Source organism: Ammospiza caudacuta, chromosome 16, assembly GCF_027887145.1.
Source record: "Ammospiza caudacuta isolate bAmmCau1 chromosome 16, bAmmCau1.pri, whole genome shotgun sequence".
Taxonomy (NCBI): Eukaryota; Metazoa; Chordata; class Aves; order Passeriformes; family Passerellidae; genus Ammospiza; species Ammospiza caudacuta.
Window position 1 is genome coordinate 11,633,146 of NC_080608.1, and position 24,854 is coordinate 11,657,999.

General features: G+C 41.0%; 1 protein-coding gene across 4 annotated transcripts; it reads left to right on the forward strand.

The window, feature by feature from the left end:
- Positions 1-9,474: 9,474 nt before the first annotated feature.
- Positions 9,475-24,465, forward strand: RUFY1 (RUN and FYVE domain containing 1). Of its 4 annotated transcripts, none has more exons than XM_058815080.1 (18): positions 9,475-9,742; positions 14,368-14,541; positions 14,848-14,965; positions 15,613-15,714; positions 16,031-16,154; positions 16,565-16,623; positions 17,354-17,419; positions 18,020-18,089; positions 18,541-18,642; positions 19,082-19,198; positions 19,502-19,669; positions 20,394-20,491; positions 20,933-21,052; positions 21,838-21,967; positions 22,387-22,481; positions 22,925-22,973; positions 23,145-23,222; positions 23,766-24,465. In XM_058815080.1, exons 1-18 carry the CDS (start codon positions 9,475-9,477, stop codon positions 23,907-23,909), a joined length of 2,082 nt encoding a protein of 693 aa, XP_058671063.1. In that variant the 3' UTR covers positions 23,910-24,465. The 4 variants fall into 4 exon arrangements, with proteins under 4 accessions (XP_058671063.1, XP_058671066.1, XP_058671064.1 ...); XM_058815081.1 differs by having other exon boundaries at positions 9,572-9,800; XM_058815082.1 differs by lacking the exon at positions 9,475-9,742 and adding an exon at positions 13,592-13,811.
- The last annotated feature ends 389 nt before the right edge of the window (positions 24,466-24,854 follow it).

Consider the following 24,854-nt stretch of genomic DNA (forward strand, 5'->3'; position numbering starts at 1 on the left):
GTTCAGATCTAGGCAAACTATTGCAAAACTGCTTTTAATAAATTTCAAAGATACTTCAGGCACAAAGCAAATATTTCCCTTTGGACTCTGTGCTCAGTGCATCTCAGAGCTGCTCTAGGAGTAAAGCTTTACATAATGAGTTGTCATGCTTTAACCCCAGCTGGCAACACAGCACCGTGGAGCTGCTCACTCACTTCCCCACCAGTGGGAAATCAAACAACTGACTGTTCTGATTTTGATCTAAAATTGAATTTAAAAAGAAGTTTAGCTAATTAGGAATCTCTACAGAATGTCACAGTCAAATGAAAAGAGATCTGTATCAGAAATTATTTTGAAAAAGTTAACTTGCACCTAGATCCATAGTGGCTTTTTTTTTTTTTTTTTTTTTTGTATCTGCATTTACCAGAGGCTAGCCTGAAAAAAAAGCTGGATTTATGATAAAATACTGGTCATGACTATATCAGGAATCAAACTGATATTTTCTTTAAATGGGTTTTATAAAATATGAGCACAAGAGTAAGACATCATAAGTCAGTCATAGAAGGGGAAAAATAGACCTTTTCTCTGCTGTTATCCTACAGTCTTAAAATAGTTCAAAATCTTCTCTCACATTCTGTTTATTCAGGACAAAATTTTGCACTTTCCTTCCCTCCATCTTTCTTATTCTGGGATCCATCATATCTACATAATTTCTTGAGCAGTTATAGATTTTACAGTTCAGTCTCTACAAATAACAAATAGCAGAAATACTTTACTTTCAAAGACACATAATAAGCTGAAGTTAGAAGCCTGTGGCAAATTTAGTTGGTTTTGGTTAATGAAAATTTATAGCTTTCACTGTGAAACATTTTCTCTATAACCAGACATAAAAGTAGCTTTAACTGGAAGCACTCCAATTCAACAGCAGCACTTTACAATAATTTTTTTAAAGAGTGGCTTTAAATATATATCTACTTACCCAAACCACATTAGCTCTGGTTGTGCCAGGCATGATACATGGATTTAGTGATACAATGAGAAGTCCCTGCTCCAAACAGCCTGCAGCCTACACAGAGAAAATTAAGGAAGATAGTGACCATTCTGTAGAAAGAACACTAAGGCAAAGTTTGGAATCATAAGCAATGTGTCACAACATAAATAAACTACCCAAGGCCTGGGAATAGAACAAATACCTAAGTTTCCCTCCAGTGTCTCAACCCTTAAGCTTCTTCTCATAAGTAAAAAGCAGCATCACTTAATAGTGAACTGTGAAGTTTTTTAATCAATCAGCTCTTCCACTTACATGTAAACATAAAATTTTCTCCAAAAATCAAAACCAACTATTTTTCTGACACCATGCAACTCCTCAATGACTTTTCAATTTGCAACTAAAACACAACACATGGGACTGCTTTTAAATCCCATTTACTTCTTCCACAGTATCTCCATATTTTATCCTTTACCTGAAAGTGGTGGTGGATTTTTAAGAAACAAAACACCAATAGTACCACTGAGGTCCTGGGAGGGGATGCCTGATTGGCAAGGATCATCATAATTGGAACTTTTGGAGATGCACCTGAAAAGTCAGCCTGTTGTGCGAGTTCCAAGGCAGCAGTGGTTACCCACCAATATAATACAGGGAAAGAAAAGATCTTTTCCTTCTGTGCTTACAGAGTGCTTATGGCAACCCTGACACAGGTAAAAACCAAAGCAGGGCCTCAGGATTATGTGACAGTGCCTTGGGTGGCCTCACCCCCAACCATCATAAAGCATTGACTCAGGGGAATCAATACCAGCATTTCCTGGCAGTGCTGGATACTGCACTGGGAGCTTATGAATTCTGACAAGCTCATAGCCTGAAGTGATAATTGGCAGAGAATGATGGGATATTTTTATTGCTCTTATTGTACTTAAAAGCCAAACATATTTGGTTTATGCTCATTAGAAAAACAAAACTCTTCAACTTAAGCATTTATACTACATTTGGGCTTCACATTTTTCCTTCCTCACTTCAGTCCATAGAACCATTTTCAGATGAGGGTTTGGGGGGGTTTTTTGCTTTTTAAAAGATGTCCTGAAAATTTTGCTACAATTACTAATGCTAACACTATTTCTATTTCTAATACTAATAGTTATTAATACTAAAACTATTTCCCGAAGCAGTCAAGGCAATGTGTAAAATCTTCTGAAATTATTAGACCAAAGAGAAAAGGCAAGATGGCAAGACACTGTATCTTCACAGTGGGACGCCAATTACCACTCTCTGTTAACAAAACACAGCCATCTACCAGAGGTGTCTTTGCCTCCCCACTTGCACAAAGTGGCAATTCAATTAGAGGTCTCTTTTTTCACACTGCTAGAAATTTTTTAAAAGTTCCACCTAAAAAGATTAATGATCTCCACTTTACTTCATTGAGGCCATCATTACACTTCTTTATTGCCACCTAAGTTATTATAAATTATGGCTCTTTCACAATTCTGTAACTTTCATCTTTGATGTTCACCCTTAGGAAGGAGGTCTGCTGGAGAAAAAGGAATTCTCTTAATTTTGTGAGATAGTTTAAAGAGATCTGTATTATATCAGGTGACATGTCAACAGAAATTTGCCATGGTATGCACTTCTATCAATGCCACCTGTAGCACACTAAATGCATTTGGTGTTATTGACACTTCTATTTTTCTTTTCCTAGCTGAAAATTCTGTCATGATTCCTGGGTTGCTCTGTTTCTCAGTATTTGAGGAAGGAAGATACATCTGCCTATATGACAATATCATCAGCATTCAAGGTGAATGTGTGAGTCAGGAACAGTATAAACTGAGGATCTATACAGAAAGAATTTAAAGAATAATAATTTGGTGGTTTCTGGGGAGGTTCTGCTGTTGCACATACAAACCTTCAGTCTATAGGTATATCTTTTTTTCTCTATATCCTCTTTATCTAAAGATGGCTCCTTCAGATATAGTTCCTAATCACAAAGTCTCTGATCCATTGGATACTTGAAGTTTTTGGGCTTTACCAAAACAATGATTCCTCCTTCTATTCCTGGTCCTTTTTTCCCCCAATGCTGGTATGATGCCAGGAGTCCCTATGATTGAAAAAAAAAAGATGAAAAAAAAGGATATTTAAGATAAAACACTCCAGTAGTAACTCTGTCATCTGTTTTGCTAATGTGGAGTCTCTGCCATGTGAAGAACTCAGGGCAGACAGAACACTGGAGGCTGAACAGAACATCCATATAGGAAGTGATTCTCTCAATAACAATTTGGAAAATATGAGCATTTTCAGTGCATTAAATCAGCAGAACAATTACTCACTTTTGTTGTATTAGTTTTCTGCCAACTCAGTGCACTGAAATGGCTCAGATGGCCAATGGCCAAGGGAGCTGAGGAGAGGTTTGGCCAGAGGCAAGAGGTGACAAGGAGGCAGATGGCCTTGGGGTGCTACAGAGACCCAGCCTGCATTTCCTGCTGCTTTCACTGGCTTGTCAGGACCTGGGCTGTGTAAGGAAATGCGAACACACAGCTGCAGGAAAAGGGGAACAGCAGCACTCCAGTGGCCCTTTAAACTAGTTTAAACCACTGGAGTGACTAGAGCCCTGTGTTTTTCAGTTCTGTTTCCAAAGGTGACATGCTTACATATGATTAATTCCCTCAGATGGATCAGTGAAGATATTTCAAAGGATTTCTGGTCAGAGATCACTAAGCAATCTCACTGTTAACATCTAACCTGCCTACTCAAGCTTCCATCAAGCATGGAAAGGCCTGATGAGGAATTAGCCAAACCTGTAATGTGATAATGTGTCCTGATAACAGAGACATGGTAAAGCTGAGCTGCACACCTGCATTAACCCAAAGCTCAGGTTTCCCTTTGATTCTGTCAATAATTAAGGTGCTTTTGTACATCTGTAAAACATATTTTCCCTTTTTCACCCTATAAAAATTCCTATTGAATCAAAGGGTCTAGGAGTTATCCCTTAGTATGGTATATCAAATTTAAGTTACAGCTCTGCAAGGAAAAACACACTGAGAAAGGAAAGAGGAGAGAGAAAATATTGTTTCTATTTAAAACAAAGAAATATCTAGCAAAAGATTTATTGACTTCACTTTTGGTTTAAGCTCTCTAAATATCTTACTAATTAGTATGCAGTGTCACTCATAGAGAACTCAGAAAATGAGACAATTAAATGCAGCAGAAAATCAGGATTTGCATTTCTAACACTACATGTTGCAAATTTTCCAACTCTTTGTGTCCTGCACCTTAAAGAGGGGACTCAGAAAACTTCAATTCTTTATGGAGAAATCTGAGCCAGTTGGTGCCACGCTGCGCCCTCAAGTGCACGAGTGCAGCATCACCAGAACTGCATGCAAGCACCTAAATGTTCTTTAGTTTATGGATAATGGATTAAATGTTTATGAACTTCCAAAATTTGCATTTGAAACAGATGATTAAAATAACTAACAGTGGTTTTGTAAAGCATAAAGGTATTTTCCTAAACTTGTCTAGGGAGTATATAATATATTTCATTGGTTGTTATAATAACTAACATTTTCTTCTGCAATTTGCATAATTTCTGTTACACTAATAGAACGATACGAGCCCATTTCTTCAGCTAATTAAGTCACATATAAGTATTCTCATGTGTGTAAGTTGAAAACTGCTTTAAGTAGCAAAAAACATCAGCACATTTCAAAAATACTGCATTCATAACTTACTAGGATTTAATCTATAATCACATTTATACTTCCTTTGACCCTATGCCCCTCAGTCGAGTCAATTTAGAGCACTTTTTTATGAAACATTCAAAATTGTACTTGATACAAAACTGTCTGCATGAAATGGAGAGGGTGAGGGTGGGAAAGGGAAAGGGAAAGGGAAAGGGAAAGGGAAAGGGAAAGGGAAGGGGAAAGGGAAAGGGAAAGGGAAAGGGAAAGGGAAAGGGAAAGGGAAAGGGAAAGGGAAAGGGAAAGGGAAAGGGAAAGGGAAAGAAAGGGAAAAAAAGAAAAATGTAACCCAAACCACACAGGTCCTGAGGTCTAGAAATTAAGTTATTCAGAGAGATGTGCTCTGATGTCTGTCAGTAGACCTGACTAAATGATACCATTTATCCACATCTTCCTACTCATAAAGTCCTTGGAACATTATGTAACAACATGTAACAGAAAAGCATCCATTGTAAAATACAAATAACTTCATAGTCCCACCCAAAACTCTAGGAGTGGTAAATGACCCAGATTCATGCACAGGTAGGACTCCATGGTTCCATTTGAGAGCATTCCTGGACACTCATCCAGCAGTCCCAAATTTAAGCTCCTGTAAAAGGAGCCAAGGAGCTTCTCCTTTCCCCCCGAGGTCTCTGTCAGCACTGCCACTGTCACAGAGCAGCTTCAGGGCTCGCTCAGACGAGAATCTCAGCTTGGTTCTTTTCTTTTTCTTGGGAGTTCTCCGGTATTTTCTTGGGATGTGATGTTTGCTGGGCGCTAGGGACTGCTCTTGAATAAAGTGGTGCCATAGTGTCACCTGCTGGGAAGTTCTGCCCCTGCCACTTTTTACAGGGCCAACAAATGTTAAATAACTAAACGAAAATCGGTGAGTTTGTTTTTTACCTTCTTTCTGATACTTCACATTCTAGTCCACTATACTCCTATTGAAAGATTTTTTTCTTTTTTTTTTCTAAAAATCAGGCAATAGTTCAGAGTAGAACAATAAATGTCCTGGACTTTTCTTCAGACTGTCATTCAATATATATTTGGTGGGTGTTTGGTCTTAACTGTCTGATTTAAACTTATACTGAGTGAGCTGCTGTTCTTTTGATTCCATGCCAACAGTTTCTCTTCCATATTTTACTGTCTTTTCCTTTATTTACTACAATGACACACACTTCCAGCTATAAATATTTCCATGTCCCCTTAGGGCCTCTAATGATTTTAGAAAGAAGTTTGAAACAGCTGATTCTGTTATTACAATGAGTTTCTGCGAGGATGGCACTAGCTGGTGCAGTGGGGTCAGGGAGCATCAAGTTGTGGCTTTGAAATCTAAAAAAATTATTTCACTCACTACAGGTGAAATGACACAGCTGGAATTTTGGTTTTCATTAAATGACTTTTTGATTAGAAGTGATAGGAAAGTATCTTAACTAGTTAGCTGCATTAGAGGTAGAACAACAGCTAAAACTTCTCTAATTACTTAATCACTGTTGTAAGGGAGGAATTTTATTCGTGGACTTGGAAATTGTTGAGGGTTTGGGGATTTTTTTGATGATGTCCCAAAGGAAATGTTATCATTTCCTAATACCATTTTTCCTCAAGTGTCACTCACTCACCGCAGTAGTCAGAGGGAAGAATGTTTCAGAGGTCTGAGGAATGGGGAGGGGGAGAAAAGTACAAGGAACATTTTACTGCTCTTTGGTGCTGCCTCAGTCACTGGGAGGTGACTCTGGATGGCTGCACAGCTTCTTGTCCTGCTCACACAAAGGGCTGGCTCAGGACTTGTGGATGCAGCCCTACTCAGCAAGCACTGAATTCTCAGCAAATACTGTGATTTGTATTGTAAAACTGTGATTTGTATCTGTAAAACTTCTATAATGTGCTGTCAAACACATAACACACCATTTGGGGGGGTTATGTTATTCCCAACTACAGCTACACTTGGTATTTATTCCCACCAGCGTTTTAAAGGTCAAAAACTCAACTGGATCATTTGCAATATAATCTCTTTTGCTGACTGAAAAAGTTATAGGAATGCAAAGTATAAATAACAGCTAATCACAAAAGTTTACCCTTTAGCACATGGTGGCATTTTGCTGTTTTTAAATATTTATAGTGTGAGATTAACTTGAAATGTTAAATGGCAAAAAAAAGTTCCTTAAAACATTACCTCCCAAAACAACAATAAATCTGACATAAATAGGAATTAGCCAAAGAAACTGTCTTGCTAAGTATCAGTGAATAAAAATTTAGCTTCTCTTATTCTAAAATTAATTATCTTCCATTCTGCTAGTGAGACATTTATATTAAATGTACAATTTCCTGATTAAAATAGGAATTCTTCCAGAATAATCTTTTTCTATACTTTGAATTCATTATTTTTTAAGTATTTCAAAAGTGAGTTTTTATTCTTTCACATAAGAAGACAAAGAAGAGGGGGTCAGTAAAACCAAACAAGGTTGTGCAAGATTTGCATGAAAAAAGAACAAAACTCTACTTATCTCAGCTTCATAATGGTATTTTTTCTTTAGAAATACTTTGATTTCTACAGTTAGGAAAAACAAAATGTTGTAAGTGGGTCACTTAGTCCCCTAACTTTTCAATGAGCCCTAACTATTTTAAGTATTTTTGTGATTACACAGAACTGACATTTATGGCAGACAAAAACTAGCTACAAAATGGGTTTTCAAAAGAAAATATTGTTCATCTTCACATGAGTGGCAAGAGCTGGATCAGTGGTCTGCAAAAAGAAGAGAGTGGTGAAATACCATCATCTGCAGGAGACCAAAACAAGCCCGATCTCCAAGCTAAAAGTAATCAAAGTTATTCATGCACAATGCCCCTCCCCGATAAATCAGTGAACTGAAACCAAAGTTACATCACTTTTGGTTTTGAGTTTTTTCATTTTTTATTTAATGTGCTTAAAGCTGTATTCTGTATTAACTTCACCCTCCTTGGCTGCCCCAAATAACCCCTTAGGAAATTGTACTTTGTAAACAAAACAAATCTCTTTGACTTAGGGCTCCCTTACAATGCCACAAGACTTCCTGCTTGCTTTAAAATAAAAGGTGTGAGGACAGAGGGCATTTAAAGCAATCAGTGGCTGATTAAGTAATTTTGACCAAATAGTAGTAAGTGAAGCACAATTAAATCATGTGTAGCATAAGTTTGAGCACATTTATTATGCACAGTATAAATTTTCCTCATCAGACACTTGAAATAAAATTATCAAATGTTTCTTTAATAGCAACATAAGAAAAGATGATCAGAACTATGTGATAGCTTTACCTCATATTTTTACAAAATATCTCATTGTGAGGCTGTAAAGAGGAGTCTGAGGCATCCTTATATTGAGGAAGCAACACAATGAGGTAAAGAGGAGCCTTGGTTAACTCTTATGTTCCCAGTAACAAAACTTTTATGCCCTATTCTTCAGCTGCATTGGGAAAAAATATTATTTTAATGCTTAGAATTCTGCTTCTATTCAAGACTACCTTTTCCACCTTTACTCTAATATTGGGTAGTTAATGAAAGGCAGAAAATCACTATCAAGTCTCACTCCTGTCAAGAGGTGTATTCATATACTCAACTGCAAGACAGCAACATGCAGAGATGAGCTATTTCCTTACGAAGAGCCCAATACTGCCGGAGTCCACAAGATGGAGCAGAACTTAACTCTAGCAGCCTTTAGCAAAAGTAGCTTAAAGCCTATACTTAGCTCATCTGAATCATGGATGAATAAGAGGCTGCTGATCTCTGAATCCTCAACAAAAATACAAGAGCTTCCGTGTGCTTTGTGTAACACAAGTTGTTAAATTTTCAGTGTCGAAGAAGCCAAGAAGACAGAATCAATCATAAAGTAGCTTATATTAGGAAAAAAAAATATATATATAGCTCTGAAGATTCATATTGCTGCAAGACTAAATTGACCTTCAACTCTCCTATTGTAGCCTCCTTCTCCTATTTCTTTAAAAAAAAAAAAAAAAACAAAAAAAAAAAAAAACACCCAAAAGACTTTCCTCTATGTGGCACAAAAAGCTCATAGGCAGCATCCACTACCTCGTGACTAAACAAGTGACACATCTCAAGCACACGCAGCTGCTGCATGGAAAAACAGTTAACAGACCATACATCAGCGGGCTACATCAATATTTGAGGCACACAGCAAGATCAAATTTTCATAGTGGGGCAATTTCAGTTCCCTTTCGTGATACATCTTTCTACCCAACCCAGCCCATAAACATTAATGAAGTGGCTTTGCAGAGTAGTTGTTTTCATGTCAGTGACGAGGACAATTCCTTTTCACAGCAGTGCACCTGTCATACCAATCCTCCACTTCAAATCACAGCGACTTGATTCGCAGGCAGAGTAATAGAGATCTCGTTAAGCTGTCACAACTGAACTGTGCAAATCTGAGACGTCAAAACACATTAATTTTTTTATTGAAAACTATGTCTGGGGACACAGCAGTAAAAACCTATACTTTTTGTTCCTTTCCTAACTTGTTCAAAGGTGAACTCTTTCCTCGTCTTCCACGCCCTTTAACTCCGAACGCCAAGCGCAGTGTTCTGTCCCGGCCAGGCCTGTGTTACAGCCCTGCCTCTGTGTGCAGGGGCTTCACGCTGCCTGCGGGACGTGCCCTGGTTGCCGGGACGTGCCCCGGTTCCCGGACGTGCCCCGGTTCCCGGGATCTGCCCCGGTTCCCGGTCCCTTCCCGGCCCCCGGTCCCTGCCCAGGCCCTCACCCGGGGCGGGGGCGGCTCCCGAGCCGCGGTCATGTGAGCCGTACAAGATGGCTGCCGGGGAGCGCCGCGCCGCGCCCGCCGCGGGAAAGGAGGAAGACTTTGAGATTATTGACAGAAAACAGCTCCCTGACGCGGCCGAGCTGAGGAACGAGGAGAAGGCGAAACCGGAGGAAGCGCGGTGGTCTGCTCCCATCTTGTCTCTGGCCAGGAAAGCCTCGGAAAACTTAGCGCTGGGCTATGGCAGCGCCCTGAAGTCCGCATCCCTGGTGGGGTTGGTGTCCAAGCCCGGCAGCAGTGACAGCCCGGCAAAGACAAGTACGGCTCCGCTTCTTTAGTAAACTCGCTTTTGTGGTGCGCAAATGAGTTCGCTCCCGTAAGTGCTGCTGGGTCGTGTCAGTGGTGCATGGGTGTTACTTTGGATTCCTTTTTTTTTTTTTTTAAGATGCTGCAGTTTTGTATTGAAGTAAAATTAAAGAAGTGACAGAGATATAGAATTTAAGAAATGCGTTATAACCAGAAGAAGCCTAAACTCTTATATATGAAAAAATTTACTTTTGTTTTATTTGCTGCCTTTTCTCCTTCTCCTTAAAGGTCTAGCAGCCTGGCTGCACTGAGGGATCTCTCAAAATTCCACATCCTCCCTCGAGTGCTGTTGGTTCCAGGAAGGAATCTCTGTACCTTTCATGTCAGAGACCAGCCCAGCAAACTAAGTTACAGATTTGTTATAAATTACTTTTTAACTGCGCTAAAACTGCCTTCAGTTTAACCTCAGATTGCTTTGTTCAACATCGACATTTGTAGATCTAGCAGCCCTACAGATTTGTGGAACAGATATCTTAGAACTGAATTTAAATGGCTTTAATTGAATCATATGGAAAATAAATCTCAGCAATATTTATAATGTGGGGGGAAAACCCCAAACCCATTCGAATGCAGCAGAAACTGGGCCTGGAGCCTTGTACTCCAGAGTCTCAGACTGGTGCTGAATTGTTCTGGAGCACTGGAGCTCAGTTTTGCTCTGTTTGGTGCTGACCTTTTTGTTTTTAACGGTACTGAGTACTCAAAGGGAAGTTCCATGCAGTTGAGTCGTGACAGCGTGGGGCAATGTTACTGCTGAGGGACTTCTTCATTTTTTTTTTGTGAAAATTCCTCAATGTTGCATAGTCAGAGTTGAAGATTAATTGTCCTGAAAAAGTAGACTCTTTTCTTCTCCTGTATCCCAAAGTCTTACACCAAACTTCCCAAGGTTTGTTTCCTGAGTGCCCATCTTGTGCACCTAGGATCTAACCTGAAAATGTGCAGAATATCCCAGTTTCTTTGTTTGCTTTTGGAACTAATGCTATGGATAGATGTAATTGAAAGCAACACACAGCATTTGCCAAGGGGCAGGGAAAAAAATATTCTCCTACCTGAAATGAAGCTCCCACATTTCACAGAACTTTTACCATCATCTTTCCCCTTCTTCCTTGTAAAATAAGGGAACACACCACAACCTTCCTATGTTGTTCAAAGGATTTGGATAATATGTTGATAAGTCTTGTGGAAAATTCTGTATGAAAAATCAGTTAATAACTTGTATATGAAATGTGAACAGGTGCTAAGGCACCTGTTCTGCCTGTTCAATATTACTTACCTTTGACCAAGCACTTAAATATTAAAGCAGCCATATTTAAGAAATAGGCCAAGGCCTGCAAGACCACTTGTGGAAAATTTGGAGCTTGTTGCCTGCTGTAATCTTTTTTCAGAGATTTTATAACTTCTGTCTGCTACTTCAGATCTGTTGATCACATGTTCTAAACACGTAAACCCCATCCTAAAACCAGTGTCTGCCACTGTGTCCTGCCTTGCAGAGAGGCCAGAAGCTTCAAATCTAAAGAAAACGAATCAAGAAAGACTTGCAGTCCCAAAGACCAAGGGATGGAGAACTGTGAGCTTTCCTTTGTGCTTCAGTGTTTTCTGACTTCAAAGTGTGCTCAATAATTACAGTAAACAAGGCGTGTGGCTTCAAAAAGATGTTGAAATAAATCTCTTGAGTTGAATAAGATACAAAACTGTGTGACTGCATTCTTAAAGATTGCAGCATCACATCTCTGATCTTTTGCACTGAGGTAACCTGATTCCTAATCTTTAAAGCTTGGCTTTGGTAGTGTGGCTAATACCTGTTTAATTTGCATGTATCAACCTCCACAGTTTTGCAAAAGATGTACTTGAATGTGTAAATTTGCAACGGCCTAAAAAATATTGTTCAAGTAATTATTTAACTTAATGGAAACTGATATTAAGACATTTATCAGTTTAAAATTGTTTTCATAAAGAGATTTTTATTCATGGTATTTTATTTTTTTAAGTCTTGTGGGTAATATATGTATCTTGAGCAAGGTGTAGAGGCAAAGTATTCCTGGTAAGTAAAAATTCAAATTCAAAAAACCATCAAAATGGTTAACATTGCTTTGGAACACCCCAGAGTTTCTGGTTTTCTGTTTGTGCAGCTTCTTTTCTGTTCCTAATGTGTAACCTGACAATATTGAGATCAAAAATCTAAATATTATGGTGCTTTTAATGTCAACACATGACCTATAGTTTTGAGGCTATAGGCAATATACAGTATACTCCCTCTGTATATATGTATATCTGTAATATAATGTATACTGATTATATACTATATATATTACTGTATATAGTATATATACAATGAGCTATAGAGTAGCATGCAGAGATGACAGCATTTTGTGTGTGTTGTGGTTATTAAGGTCAGTTAGATTAGAATGACTCTGATTTCCCTCTTCTGACACAAGGAGGAGTTTTGCTCACTTTTAACCCTGAATTAACATTGTGTGCAAAAAAAGGAAAATGCTGGAGAGACTTTGCACGATCTTAAAAACATTGTTAACCATCTTGGGTGTGACTGACGCAGGGCTGGGGCTTCTGCCACTGCTTTTTCTGCAGAGTGTGCCCATGTTTGACCCACAGGTGACAGCAAGATTGTCCTGCTGAAACAGCAGTGGCTTAAAACATGATTTTGGTGGCCACTGGGCTGCGGTAGGCAGCTCCTGTCAGAGCCTGTAGGTGACTTAAGAAGCAAGGGAGCTGGTCCTGGTCCCACTCCCCCTGTTGTCCCAAAACAGGTTCTTTCACTTGGTCTGCAAGAGGCCAATCCATGCATGGAGTGGAGGGATTTGATTGATTTATGGTTTTGCACAGAAAGGGGGCTGGGTGGCAAATCCAGAAAGCCATCACAACTACCAAAACTTTTCAGTATTTTAGGCACTAGGCATTAATGTTCATTGGTTACAAATTCACTAGCTCTCTTATGAATTACCATTCTATCTTCTTTTGGTCAATGATATCCTCACTTCCCGTGCTCATTAGTCTGCATGCTCAGGCTATCTGTTCTTTTGGGTCAGTGAGTTTCTTGGGTTCAGTGGTCACAATCTGCCCCTGCCAGAATTACCTTCTACCCAGTCAGAGCTGATTGAGCACAGTTGCTACCTTGGCTTTATGAGCTTCTTCCTTATCTGGGGAGTTCTGCCAAATGTCATAAAATCCTAGAATATGCTGGGCTGGAAAGGACCCACTAGGATCGTTGAGTCCAACACCTAGCCCTATACAGGAGCATCCCCAGGGGTCACACCATGAGTCTGAAAGTGTTGTGCAAATGCTCCTTGAGCTCTGTCAGGCGTGGTGCTGTTACCACTGCCATCAGGAGCAGGAACCTTTTCCTGATCTCAGCCTAAACCTCCCTGACTCAGCCTCAGGCCGTCCTTGCAGCACATAAATTCTGTATCCTTTGAGTCCACTATCAGTGCTACATCCTTTTATTAACCTCCCCTAGGCCTCGGGTCGCTGAAGCATGTCCAACCCTAAACCTTATCAAGGCAATTCTACCTACCAGTGATTCGCCTTTGTAACACCTGGGCGTCACGTACACCTTGCTCGTTAGCGGATATTCCGCGGCTTAAATCACGCTGATTATTGCTTAGGCTTGAAATCGAACAAAGATGGAGAAACATCCTTTCTTTAAGTAAATCTGTACATAATTCCGCGTTTTACAACACGCCCCGGCCGGGCCGGGCCGAGCCCGCCCCGCGCCCCTGGCACGGCTCTAAGATGGCGGCCGGCCCGCCCCCGGCCCCGCCGCGCGCGCCGTAGCCGTGGTAACCGGCGGGCCGGGCTCCCTCAGCCCCGGGGCCCCGGCCCGGCCCCGCCGCTCAGGTACGAACCCCGCGGCCCGGGGCTGGGGCCGTGTCCCCCGCACCGGGGCCGGGCGCGGCGCTGGGGGGAGGTTTACCCAGCTCGCCCCCGCCGCAGGATGGAGGCCCGGCTGGGGCACCGCGGCCAGGGGTCTTTAAGAGCTGCGCAGCGTCTCCGTGCAGATTGTCCCCAGGTACTCGGCTCTGGGGAGGCCACACCGCGAGTGCTGTGATCAGCTCGGGGCCCCTCTGTTCAGGAGGGACATTGAGGCTGCAGCGGGCCCAGAGAAGGCAGCAGGGCTGGGGAAGGTTCTGGAGCACAGATCCTATGAGGAGCGGCTGAGGGAGTGGGGGTGTTTAGTCTGGAGAAAAGGAGAATCAGGGTGATAACCTTATCGCTCTACAATCCCTGACAGGAGGCTGTAGCCAGGTGGGGGTCGAGCTCTTCTCCCAGACAACAAGTGATAAGATTGCAGCATATAATGTTATGCTGCGCCAGGCGAGGTTTAGGTTGGACATAAGGAAATATTTCTTCACAGAAAGGTGGTTTATTATAGATTGGAAGGGGCAGCCCAGGCAGATGGTGGAGTCACTGTCCCTGGAGCTGTTTAAAGAAAAACTGGATCTGGCTCTCAGTGCCCTGGCCTAGTTTCATCATACATTGGACTCGATGATCTCAGAGGTCTTTTCCAGCCTATTTGATTCTGGGACTGTAAAGCAGCTTTCCTTTCCCCACCCATGTGCCCCCAGGTACACGGTGTCACACCATGGAGGAGCGTGCCAACCTCATGAACATGATGAAGCTCAGCATCAAAATCCTCATCCAGTCAGCCCTGAGCCTGGGCCGGACCCTGGACTCTGATTTCCCACCACTGCAGCAGTTCTTCGTGGTGCTGGAACACTGCCTCAAGCACGGGCTCAAAGGTGGGCACTGGCTGCCAGGCTGAGGAGAGGCAGGTCAAGGAGTCTGTCATGTCTCCAGCTTGACTTCTGAATGACATTATTAATTCTGTAAACATGATGCTGATCAGTAATGCAGATATAACTATGTGGTTACCCTTGTACACCCTGTATTTTGTGCCTCCTTAATTGTCAGAGTATTTTAATGCCCCCTTTCTGCAGACATGTTATAAGCTGATAAAACAAATTAACAAAGTAAATTTTGTCTAAAATTCTAGACTTGGAAGCCTGTCATTTTTCCTCACAAATCTCTCTGTATGCTCCCTTTAGTGAAGAAGAGTTTTATTGGACAGAACAAATCATTTTTTGGTCCTTTGGAGCTAGTGGAAAAACTTTGTCCTGAAGCATCAGATATAGCAACCAGTGTTAAAAATCTGCCAGAGTTGAAGTAAGTTAATTGTTGGGGATGATGCATTTTGCTCATACTGCTGGGAAAAGGAATCCTTCGTGTAGTCTCTTGGCTTCCTTAACAAGCTCTTGTTCCCAAAGAAAAAAAATAGGGTGTGTAGGAGGCATTGACTTCTTGAAGAGATAAGGAGGATATCTCAAAATATTCCGAGTTTCTGATTCAAACAATGCTGTCAGATTGAAAACAGCATTTGGAAACTTTAATAACATTGCTAAAAATAACTTAAGTATTCACAGGTATTTTTTCCTCTTCTTTCCCCCCTTTTCATGATTTTGTATAATTTTGTGTGTGTGTTGAAAGTATTTGGTTTGAGTGATTCAGGATGATTGAGATAGATTTGATTTTTTTAATACTAGGATGTATTAATGGTTGGATTATGGTGGTAGTTGGCAATATGTATGGGTTTTCAAGTTAAGAAGACTTTACAATATACTTTCCCCAAAGAAAGGAATATACTTAAATGTTTTTGTGTTCTGGAAACAACAGTTCATTTCCCCAGAGATTTGTTGTTGTTTTTTAGTGACCAATGTCCTTCCTCTCACTTTGTAAACCAAGAATTTTGAATCGCACAAATTTGGTTAATAAAACACCTTGGTTTTACCAAAACATGCATTTTTTCATTTTAGGACTGCTGTGGGCAGAGGGAGGGCTTGGCTTTATCTAGCACTCATGCAAAAGAAACTGGCAGATTACCTCAAAGTACTCCTGGACCATAAGCATCTGTTAAGGTAACAGCACAGATTCCTGAATATTCCTGAAACATTGACAGCCCGTGTGGCTCCAGGGAGAGTCATTAATTGACCAGTTTAAGCTTGTTCTTGCAGCCTGCAGAAGAGCAAGTGGTTAATTGTTTTTGCAGTGAATCTACAAAGGAACTTGCAGAGTATTTTCTGAGAGAGTTCTAAATCTTCTGCCTTATGCAATAAATAAGTGAGAACCCAGCTGAGTTTTGTAAAGGCTGCATTACTGTTTATATGATTTCAGTGATGGAAGTGCCATTATAACTGTTTGATGTGCAGTGGTGCCTTGTTCTGTTTGTTCCAGTGAATTTTATGAACCTGATGCGTTGATGATGGAGGAGGAAGGGGCAGTTATTGTGGGTCTGCTGGTTGGGCTGAATGTTATTGATGCAAACCTCTGCTTGAAAGGAGAAGACTTGGATTCCCAGGTGAAGATTAAAGCTTAAATAGGATCAGTTGGTATTGGATTCTAGTAGAATTAAGTACATCTATAAATACTTTATTGAGATGGGTCCAGATTTCTTTCCAACATGGCCTGTGTAGAAGCTGGTTGTGTTTCCCTCAGTGAATTAAAAGAAAGTACATAAGTAACAGTTTATGGAAACACTGTCAAAACTAATAACTGCAAGGAAACTGTTCACACATAATATGGTTACTTTGATGCTTTTATGACAAATGTTAGCTTGTATGCTTGCATCAGCTAGGAAGAATATAAGTATTATTTGTCTCTCTAAACCTAAACTTCAGATTTTTATAATTTTCCAAATATACAGTAATGCCTACTTCTACACATAATTGCACTGTGAAGGTGTGTTAATATCTTAAATATGTTTTTCAGGTTGGAGTGATTGATTTTTCCTTGTACCTTAAGGAAACACAGGACAGTGATGGCAAACAGTATGTATGGTGAATTAATAATTCTAAATCATTACCATTTTTGTAGAACAAACCTGTCAGACAGTCTGTGGGAGGATGGGAGTGCTGGAGATTTCAAACGATTAATCATCCAAAACAGAGAACCCAAACCAGATTTTGTTACCTAAATAAAAGTAATATCTTTCAGAGACTGAATTTGTGGTAGTTTTAACAACATTTTGGAGAGTTTGAGTCTTGAGCTGGGTCCAAATTAAAAGTACACAAAATATTAGATTGTGGTTTTATTTGGTTTTAGAAGAGATGATTTGCCAAGTCACCCATTGCCAACTCACTGCTTTGTTTCTAAGCACAGTTTCAGAAACCCTCTCAACTAAGCAGCTGTCTTTGAGGGAGAGATCAGTTATGGAGGAAAAAATGTGATTTTAAGTGAAATATTAGATTTGAGACTGCAGTTTGCAACACAGATCAGGTCTTCTAAGGTCTTCTAAGACCTGTAGCAAATGAAGGGATCTTCATATTTTATGTGCTTCTGTCACTTCAGAGCACTTCACTGGAGCTGCTGAGAAGCAGCCAAGCAGCTGCTTCACCTTCCTGGTGCTTCTGATCCAGCTCAGACACAAGTATTTTTATAAGGAAAGGATAAAAGATTTTAGATCTGTTTCCTGGTATATGCTGAAAGCCCTAGTACAGAATAGCACTTTAAAATGAATGAGTTTCTTCTCAAGCAATACATTCTCACTTTTACAACTAGAGATGGAGGGATTACAGCTGTCCTTGACCAGAAGCATTATGTGGAAGAACTGAACCGACATCTAAGGTGGGATTTTCATCTGTTCTCATATACAACACTTGTCCTCTTTAGCTTTTCCAGCATGACTTTGAATGTCTCTGCTGCCAGTCTTGTAGATTTTTGTTTGATATTGAAACGCCTTTTCTGATTATTTCCCAAAAATCTTCATTTCATTTTGTAGTCCTGCTCTTCCGCGGGTACATGCAATGTGGAAAGCAAGTGTGTGTAATAGTTTACTTTTTTGAGAGTGATTAACACAACACTTTGGAACTAATTTTTTCAAGAGAAACTATTCCAAGTGCATCTGGAAATTCATTCCTTGGAGGAAGAGTCTCTACTCTTCCCCCATAGGTTGCTCAGTGGGACAAGCAGGCCTCCCTTACCTTCTTGAGCTGGAGAGGTGTTACAACTGTGAAAGCTAAGCCAGAACAGGGCTGCCAGCAGAAGGACATGGTCCTCTCAGTGCTTGAGAAGGACAGTTGTTCTTCCTCTGAGTTTTTCCCCAGCTCACCAAAGTACTTCATTGTTAACAAATGCAAGATGGTAAAAATACCATTGAGGTTAGGAGTTAAAGTTGAACATTGACAATTCATTTATTGTTTTATGCATCTCTCTTCCTTGCTGCAGTTGCACGGTTGCAGATCTCCAGAACAAAATAGACTGTTTAGAAAAGACCAATTCAAAACTCCAAGAAGAGGTTTGTATCTGGTCTGTTAAATATTTCTCACAGCTCTTCTCCATGAGAGAAAAAAGTCCCTAAGACCTTACACGTAAAAGAGAGACTTGAATAGATACTGGTGAGCTGGGGGGGCTGGACAGACTGGCATGGGTTGGTGTGAGTTCAAGTTCATACCACAGATCCAGGATGGATTTTAGCCTTTTACATTATGGTGCATTTCTTTACTCATTTAATACTTAAAAATAATTGGTGAGGGTGTGAAGCAGAAGTTGGTGAACAAATGTTGGTGGGCACATTAATTTTGGCTGACGGTGGGTATGGCTGCAGAAGGGTCAGGCAGCTGCTGGGGAGAGCAGAAGGGGAAGCGAGCAGCACAGCTGCTGCAGAGACTGAGCTGCTGACTTCAGAATTGCTCCAGATGCTGCATGATTGCACAGTGATTAAATATAGATCTGTTCTCTTCACACAGCTTGCAGCAGCTACTGACCGAATTGGATCCCTTCAGGAGGAGCAGCAGCAGCTAAAACAGCAGAATGAATTAATTCGTGAACGGAGTGAAAAAAGTGTAGAGGTGGGACAGCTGTTTAGGGATGATGAGGATCCTTAAAATAAGTGATCTCTTTTGGTCAGCTGTAGTGAGTTCTCCTGAGCCCACTGTGCACTGGAATGCTCAGCACAGCTGAGCACCTTGCTATTCAGGTCACTGGGTTTGGGTGTTGTATGCTCAGGCATTAGATTTTACTGTTCTTTACTACACACCCAAAATACACTTGCAGAAGGAAGAACAAATTCAAAGTATTAGAAATATTAAAGTAAAAAGTGTAAAGTATTGAAGTATTTTTATCATTGCTGTATCTTTGAAATTTCAGCTAACTAATGTTCATGAGATCATTGTTTGTAAAACAGTAGGATTTTACTTGAAATAGCACATTGAAATACTGTGTTACACACAAGAATTAAAGAGATACTTTAAATACTTTGTGATCTTATGTAGCTGATGTTTCTTGTAGGTAACAAAAGAGGATACAAAAGTAGAATTGGATACTTACAAGCAATCTCGCCAGGGCCTTGATGAAATGTACAGCGATGTTTGGAAGCAGTTGAAAGAAGAAAAAAAAATCAGGCTGGTAAGGAAACTTAACTATAGAAAGTGAAGTGAAGGACACAGGATTCAGCCTGTGGTAACATTACAAATACAAGATGACAGCTATGCACCTTTTGCAGCTGTCCAGAATTCATAGAGCAATTGCAAGCAAGATGATGGGCATTGGTCATTAACAGTGTCTGGAATGTTGGAAATAAAAGGCCTCTTTTTAAGAAACCACTGGCATTATCATAGCAGAGAGACAGTTTGTGTATGGGATTGTCTGGGTTTTATCCCTGACCTATGGCTACGTGGCTGTAACTAGGAAATTCCATCTCTTTGTAAGGAACTAGAGAAAGAGTTGGAGCTACAAATTGGAATGAAAACAGAAATGGAAATTGCCATGAAACTTCTGGAAAAAGATACTCATGAAAAACAAGACACTTTAGTTGCCCTTCGCCAACAGTTAGAAGAAGTGAAGGCCATTAACTTGCAGATGTTTCACAAATCCCAGGTGTGTACTGGGGGCTGGGGATGGTTTGTGGGGTTTCTCTTCTTTGGGTGGATTGTGGTTTAACCTTTTTTTCAGTTGAATTGTGTGATGGGCATTTCTACAAGGCAGCCATGGTGTAGCAGTGCTCACATAAAATATACAGAGCTTGTTTCCATTAATGAAACAAAAGTTTAACTAAGCTCTCCATGCATGAAGTAAAAGTTCAGCAAGCCTTCCTCTCCCACACCTGGTTCCAGAAATCCAGGGAGGATTTCTCTCAATTTTATGGCCTATTCCTTGATGCCTGTTCAGGCTTTACCCAGGTCCTTGACTCCTTCCCAGACACTTGCAAATCAGCAAAAGCCCCATGCTAAGGTGTGCCTTTGCTTTTGAAAGCAGTATTTTTGGGTTTTTTTTTTTGCTTCGTGGTTCCATGCCCACTGAGTGCAGTGTTATGTTCAAATCATCATTGGTATTCTTACCCTGTCAATTTAATCTGGTTTTATTTCTTCAGGCTTTTTCTGAAGAGAACATTTTTGGCTTGTAGCTGATCTCATAGGTCAAAACATAGTTAAGGTGGTTTGGGTTTTTTCTCTGGTTGTAACAAAACAATTGGAGCAATGTCTGCTCTGGAATTATCAGCATTTTGTTTGCACATTCCAGTCAGACCCAGGCATGGCCTTTAGCAAGGTGAACATTCTTTTTCTGGTGGCAGACTTTAAACACTGTTCACTATTTCCTACAGAATGCAGAGTGTTCATTACAAGAGAAAACAGAAGCAATATCTTCTTTTGAAGGAAAAACAAATGAGATGATGTCCTCTATGAAACAAATGGAAAAGAGGTAATAATTGCAAGATAAGAAAGGCAACACTGAAGTCAGTAGAAGGTTTCCAGTACAAACCTTTACAGGATGACCTTCCATATGCCCCACAGACATTTGGGCCTGTGTGCCAGCATGAGCTTTTTTACTTTCTCCTCTTCATCTCTCTGTGCTTGCTGTTCTCTTCCCAGGCAAACATGTCCATAACTGGCCCACTGGAAAACCACAGCTCTTTCCATAACAGGCTATTGAAAAGCATGTTAACTTCACTTTAAGAACAGATGTGACTTTGCTTTTGGGTTTTTTTCAGAAACAACTGCTTTCGAAAGTCTTTTTTTCCTCCACTAGCATTTTCAGTTCAAGCTTTTATAAAGATCCCTGTGGTAACTCTAAAAGAAGAGGGGGAGAGGGTGCAGGGAAGGAGTGAATTGAAAACAAATGTCTGTGTTCCTTCCTGTGCAGGCTGCAGGAGGCAGAGAAGGCCAGGCAGGCAGCAGAGGAGCGGTGCAATAAGATGAAGCAGGAGCTGGCTGGGAAGCTCAACTCATGTCGGCAGCAGATGGCCCAGCTGGACAGCAAATGGTATTTAATCTGAGCAGGTGTTTTCCTTCCCTTTGCTGTTTCTTTAAGAAGTGTTTTCTATTCCTTTTATGCTCAGGTCTAACGAGGGGTGGAGTTTGAAATTCTGTTGGCTTCAACATTGACAGACAGGAGCCAGGGAAGCACAGCACTTTTGTACAGTGTGCAGTTAGCATCAGGATTTTGACATGTTTTTTCCAGAACATCTAATTTAGAGCACAGAGTAGCAGCAAATATCTGCCCATTCCGACTAGCAATGGAGCTTTCAATTGCTTTTTTAATAAATCAGGAGATAGGTATGGTCATACTTGTAGGCTGAGCATAGAACTGACTGTCATCCAAAGGGACTGGGATTTTTGAAGGGACTTATGGGTGTTTTCTCAGGGAATGTTAATCCTCTAAAGATTTCTAAGGCCAATAGAAAAATCTTCTTTCACTGTTCAGACTGCAGGATAGAGTGTCCCTTTTAAACACAACAGTCTAAACACAGGTAGTGACATATTAACCTGTGGGGATTGGTTTCTTTGGGGGTCTTTTGGCTGGCTGTTTTTCTTCTAGCCCTTCATTGCTGTTTGTTTTCTATGACTTGAAAATGTTAACATATGTTAAATGTTAACAGCGTTAACATTTTTGACGTCTGCTGCCTGTTCTTTCCTTTCCCAGAACACCACTCTAATTTTGCCCTCTTTTGGACAAGATTTCTACTTCTCACATTGTTGCTATCCTTAAGTGCTATAGGATATTCTTCTGCTACAGGTTTTTTTTTAGAATGAATTATTTTTAAATAGCTCAACTCTGGAAAAGGAGTTAAAATCCGAAAAGGAACAGAGACAAACTTTGCAAAAAGAACTGCACCAAGAGAAGGATGCTACCACTCTGCTTAAAACAGAATTGCAACAGATGGAAGGACTGAAAAAGGTATGCACAGTTTCAAGCATTCAGAACAACTGAATGTGAGTTATTTTTTAAGCATGAACATTCTTTTTAACCTAAAGAGGATTTGCTGACACGTATGGAGCAGTTTCTGAGGACACAGTTGTGCACCTGTACCCGTCTATGTGCTCCTGTGTTGGCACAGGACTGCCATTTTCCAGCTATGTTTAAGGATGGTCAAAGCCTGAAAATCTTCCTTTTCTTGGTAAATATGGTTAAATGATTCCATTGTTTGTGCAGAACCTGTGGGTAGTTCTCTCTTGTAATTTTAAAAATCAAGCCTTAGAAATAGGGGGATTTGCAAAGGAGCCGATTCTTGTGAACTGCTGGGTAGTTTGGGTAGACTGATCGAGGTTTAGGTCAAGCAGTGCAAAAAAAGTTTGATTTTGTGCTTGATTTTATAGGAGCTGAGAAAACTGCAAGATGAGAAGCAGCAGCTGAAGAAGGTCCGTGAGGAGCAGGAGCAAGCTCTTCAAGAAATGGGACTTCATCTCAGCCAGTAAGTTCTAGGGAACAGAACTCCTGTAAGTGATGTAAGCTGGAATATCAGACTAATACCAAGAATTTTAAACCTCATTTACTTATAAAAATCAATTGATGTTAGAATTTTAGTAGGCAATTACTATGTATGAGAAACTAAAGAGCCATGAAATGAAAGTGAGTGAGGATCTTGTCAGAGTGAGCTGGCTGAGAGGAAATATTAAAGGAAATGTTTCGTTCTTATAGTGGAACTGTGCTTTTCCTACATTCTTCTGTTTATACTGAAAAAGGGGCAAATCCTGAGCTGACAGAGTTTCCCAGTGATAGTGAGTGGTTCAGATGGGTAACAGGGAGCTGACTGAAGAATTGGGATTTGGTTTCAGTGGCTCAACAGTGGAATGGCAGGGAAAACCAAACACAACTAAATAAAAAGTCATGCAGGGCATAATTTCTTTTTTCCAGATCAAAGCTGAAGATGGAAGACATTAAAGAAGTAAATAAAGCACTAAAGGTACTCTCTCGTGGATATTTTTACTAAGCATAAGAATTTCATTTAACACCTTCAAATTTCACCATGGTTATTCTGCTTTAAAAGGTGGCTTTTGAAAAATACCAACAATGTTGGTAAAATGCCTCTAGGTTTATTTATATCTCCAGCGTGGTTTTCATACCAATTTTCCAGGGTCACACGTGGCTGAAGGATGATGAAGCAACTCACTGCAAGCAATGTAAAAAGGAATTCTCCATCTCAAGAAGGAAGGTAATGTGGTTCAGCAGATTATTTTTAAATAATCCATGGAAAACAAAAGCAGTGCTGTTGCATACCTTGCTAGGAAAGACTGAACCCGTTCAATTCCAAATCTTGTTGGCATGATAAATATATAGGGAATAATTTGGCATTTACCACCCCAAAAGTAATACTGCCCCTGCTCCGGTGCTCTCAGTGGAGAGCTGCTGTGGCTGTGTTCAGGCTCCCTTTGCGGCTGAGCAGGCGCTGCTCAGTGCCCGGCCCGCGGTGGGTGTGCGACAGCGCGGGGACCCGGCAGGCGCGGGCGGGCAGCGCAGCCCCTCCCTCCGCGGCCAGGCCCGAACCCGCTCCGGCTCCTGTTCCCATTCCCGTTCCTGGCTGTCCCCGAGCCGGGCCCTGTGCTCGGCCCTGCGCAGGGGGAAGGGCTGCTGGGAGGGCTGGGCTTGGTGGCAAGTAGAGGGACTCAGTGGAGTCCAACACAGTTCCCAAGGTCTGACTTCTCTCTTCCTGATGCTGTTTGTAGGCAGCTGTGTTCATTCTGACTCTTTTTTGTAGCACCACTGCAGAAACTGCGGGGACATCTTCTGCAACACTTGTTCCAGTAACGAACTCGCGCTGCCATCCTACCCCAAACCCGTCCGTGTCTGTGATAATTGTCACACATTGCTGCTCCAGCAGTGCTCCTCTAACTCCTCCTAAGGCTCTCCCACCCTTGACAGAGCCACTTTAACATTGGAAAGTAGCCATTATTTTTTTAATTCTGAATTGCAGGTGTCTTCTGTGCAGCAGACTGGACTGGCTGGTCTGATAATTTCCACTGTAAGGGCAATGTAAATTAATTTGTAGGGATTGTGCAAACTAATGCTTCTCCAACTGAAGTAATTAAGGAGCTTGTATCAACTGTAATTTCCCCAAAAGCTCTATTTGAAACTAAGATTCATTTTTCTGATTTTTATAGATATTTGTATTAAAATTTGTATATGGCATTTATACATTTATTTGATCCCTGTAGACATCGTTGTCTCTGTGTACATGAACTTAATTTCTTTACCTTCACTGTAGGTGCTCCATGTGTTCCCCTGGCTTGTGTACAGTTTTGTATTTGCTCTAAGTCATTCAGAGAGGAAAAGGTCAATTTATGAATTGTCTATAGAAAGCTTTATAAGGAGTGTCAATGAATGTGCCTTCAGTTCACTGCAGAGTCAAAAACTGCACATTATACTTGTTCTGGAAGTCGCTGTGACCACCGTGCAGTAGTTACACAATAAAGTCTTTTGCAAAAACTGAAAGCAAGTGAAGTTCTAATTTTTAACATCTGTCAAGTCATAGACCCTGGAAAAGAATGTTTTTTAGCCATGCATATCCAGGGTTTAAGCTGAAAGTAGCAGATTGTGTTTGGGATACCTGACCAATGCTGTGGTGTTCCCTGGAAGGTGCTGGATGAAGCCACTGCTCTGCAGCTGGAACTGCTTTCACCCTCTTCCAGAAAAAAAAAGGGCAGTGGCTCCAGTGGCTGTGTCCGGCCCTGGGGCAGAGGGGAGCAGCTGCTGCTCCAGCCCTGGGGACCCCTGGTCCCTCTTCTGCCAGGCCTGGGCTTGGCTGTACCAGGGATCCCAAAGCAGTTTGTGCTCCTGTGCCAGTGCC